At 49.5% G+C, this 2,670-nt stretch overlaps 1 protein-coding gene across 6 annotated transcripts in view; it reads right to left on the reverse strand.

The window, feature by feature from the left end:
- The window catches only part of LOC108294860 (cat eye syndrome critical region protein 2), a 198,298-nt gene that overhangs the window by 54,703 nt on the left and 140,925 nt on the right, over positions 1 to 2,670 (reverse strand). For all 6 annotated transcript variants that reach the window (XM_037734359.1, XM_017516861.2, XM_017516860.2 and 3 more), the window contains exon 7: positions 2,027 to 2,196. In XM_037734359.1, coding sequence (XP_037590287.1) covers positions 2,027 to 2,196 — 170 coding nt within the window. The remainder of the gene's footprint in view (positions 1 to 2,026; positions 2,197 to 2,670) is intronic.

The raw sequence follows: 2,670 nt of genomic DNA on the forward strand, positions 1-2,670 counted from the left end.
AACAAAAAATATATATATATATTTTCTCTTCATATTTCACTGGCAAGTAGTCATACATTTCTGGTCCTCTATTAACATGTACTAATAATCAGAAATATTGTTATTGATAGGAAATAAGCAAACTGAATAATTATCAAGCAACCACCATAGAAAAGGCAAGCCAGGCCAAATGTGGCGGCTGACGCCTGTAATCACAGCACTTGGGAGGCCAAGATGGGGGGATCACTTGAGGCCAGGAGTTGAGACTAGCCTGGCAAACATGGCAAACCCCATCTCTATTAAAAAGATAAAACAATGAGCCGGGCGTGCCTATAGTCCCAGCTACTTGGGAGGCTGAAGCATGAGAATTGCTTGAATTCGGGAGGTGGAGGTTGCGGTGAGCTGAAATTGTACCACTGCACTCCAGCCTGGGTGACAGAGTGAGACTCTGTCTTATAAAACCAAAACAAGAAAACATGAGGTGTTGTGGCTATTTAAAAGATGAGTAAGCCATGGTCTCTGAGCTGAAGAAGCCTGAGCTCACAAAGATATAAGCATAAAGAAATATGTTAAGGAACAAAAGTCCTAAAGGCTGGGGGAGACAAGGACAGTTCACGGACATAGTGACATCCGAGTAAGGCTTTTGAGAGAGTAGTATTCAAATGCGTAAGGGAGTAGGGGCCAGGTGTGGTGGCTCACACCTGTAATCCCAGCACCTTGGGAGGTCGAGGCAGGAAGAGTGCTTCAGCCCAGGAGTTCAAGACCAAGCAGACACAGTGGCATGCGCCTGCAGTCCCAGCTACTGGAGAGCATCACCTGAGCCTGGGAGGTTGAGGCTGCAGTGAGCTATGATTGTACCCCTGTACTCCAGCCTGTACTCCAGGGAAACACAGCAAGACCCTGCCTTAAAACAATAAAAGCTGGGCACAGTGGCTCATGTCTATAATCCCAGCACTCTGGGAGCCGAGAGAGGAGGACAGATTGTGGAGGAGTCTGAGACAAGCCTAGGCAGCATAGCAAGACCTTGTCTCTACAAAAAAAAGTAAAAAATAATTTGGGTGTCGTGGCACGAATCTGTGGACCGGCTACTTGGGAAGCTGAGATGAGAGGATCCCTTGAGCCTGGGAGGTCAAGGCTGCAGTGAGCTGTGATCGCACCACTGCACTCCAGCCTGGGTGACAAAGTAAGAGAGCCTGTCTTCAAAAAAAAACCAAAAAAAAAAAGCCAGATGCAGTGGCTTATACCCGTATGGCTCACACCTGTAATCCCGCCGCTTTGGGAAGCTGAGGCGGTTGTTATCACTTGAGGTCAGGAGTTCTAGACCAGCCTGGCCAAAATGGTAAAACCATGTCTTTACTAAAAATACAAAAATGAGCCAGGTGTGGTGGTGGTGGTGGGTGGCTATAATCCCAGCTACTCGGGAGGCTGATGCAGGAGAATCGCTTGAACCCAAAAGGCAGAGGCTGAAGTGAACCAAGATCATGCCACGGCACTCCAGCCTATGAGACAGAGGAAGACCTTTTTTTTAAAAAAAATAAAAAGAAGAAGAAGGGGAGGGATGTCTGAAGATGTCATGAAGTAGGGTGTATATCCTGATAATATGGGGCATATCATTTATGAAACTATACCTTGCCCTGAATCTGGTGAAGACTCAGGACACAACCAGGTGAAGCCAGGCAAAGGGCTGGCAACGGAGCTACAAGGACAAAGGCAGACCCATCAGATGTTCTTTTTAAAGCATTACGCTGGGGCTCACGGAATGTTTCCTGAGGAGTGTATGGGAGAGGGAAAGTGGGTTCCAGCCGGCGAAAAGCCGCTGTCAGTATTGGTAGATGGCAGACACTGAGGGCTTCCTGGGGAAGGAGAACATGACAGGACCCACAGCGGACAGGGGGTGGCACGGGGCCCATTCTAACAATGGCGTTCAGACCGGATGGAAGCCTGCACTGTTTCCAGGACAGTGGGGTGTACTGCGATGGCCTCATGAATGAGCCTTCCCATGTGGCACCAGGCCTCACACGGGAGGGCCGAGCGGAGTCGGACGCACCTTCTGGGCGATCATGCTGCAGATCTCAGGCAGGAAGTCCTCACTGAGGAGCTTGTAGAGCTGCCGTTCCCGAAGGGAGGTCCTCTCGCGGAAACTCTCGGTGACCCGTCTCCATTCTTCTTCCGTTTGACATAGGAGCCACCAAGTACCCTGGCCCGGCCCTTGGGACCCTAGAAAATAAAGGCATGGATTCACTAAAGGAGAGCCTATGAGGGCCTTTTCCTTATTTATTCTCAATTTTGTTTCTACCCTGGGTCATGATTAACACAAGGGAGTCAAAAAAGAGACCTATTACAATTTCTTTTTTGAGACAGGGTCTTGCTGTATTGCCCAGGCTAGAGTGCAGTGGTACCATCTCAGCTCACTGTAACCTCTGCCTCCTGGGCTCAAGCCATCTTTCCATCTTAAGCATCCCCAAGAAGCTGGGACTACAGGTGTGCACTAGCACACCCAGCTCATCTTATGTATTTTTAGTAAAGACAGGCTTTTGCCGTGTGGTCCAGGCTGGTCTCTAATTCCTGGGCTCAGGCAATCTGCCCGCTTCAGCCTCCCAAAGTGCTGGGATCACAGGTGTGAGCCACTGCACCTGGCCTTTTTAATTCTGCCTGTCTGCCCCAAAGTGCTGGGATCACAGGTGTGAGCCA

This window comes from Cebus imitator, unplaced genomic scaffold (assembly GCF_001604975.1).
Source record: "Cebus imitator isolate Cc_AM_T3 unplaced genomic scaffold, Cebus_imitator-1.0 Scaffold607, whole genome shotgun sequence".
Taxonomy (NCBI): Eukaryota; Metazoa; Chordata; class Mammalia; order Primates; family Cebidae; genus Cebus; species Cebus imitator.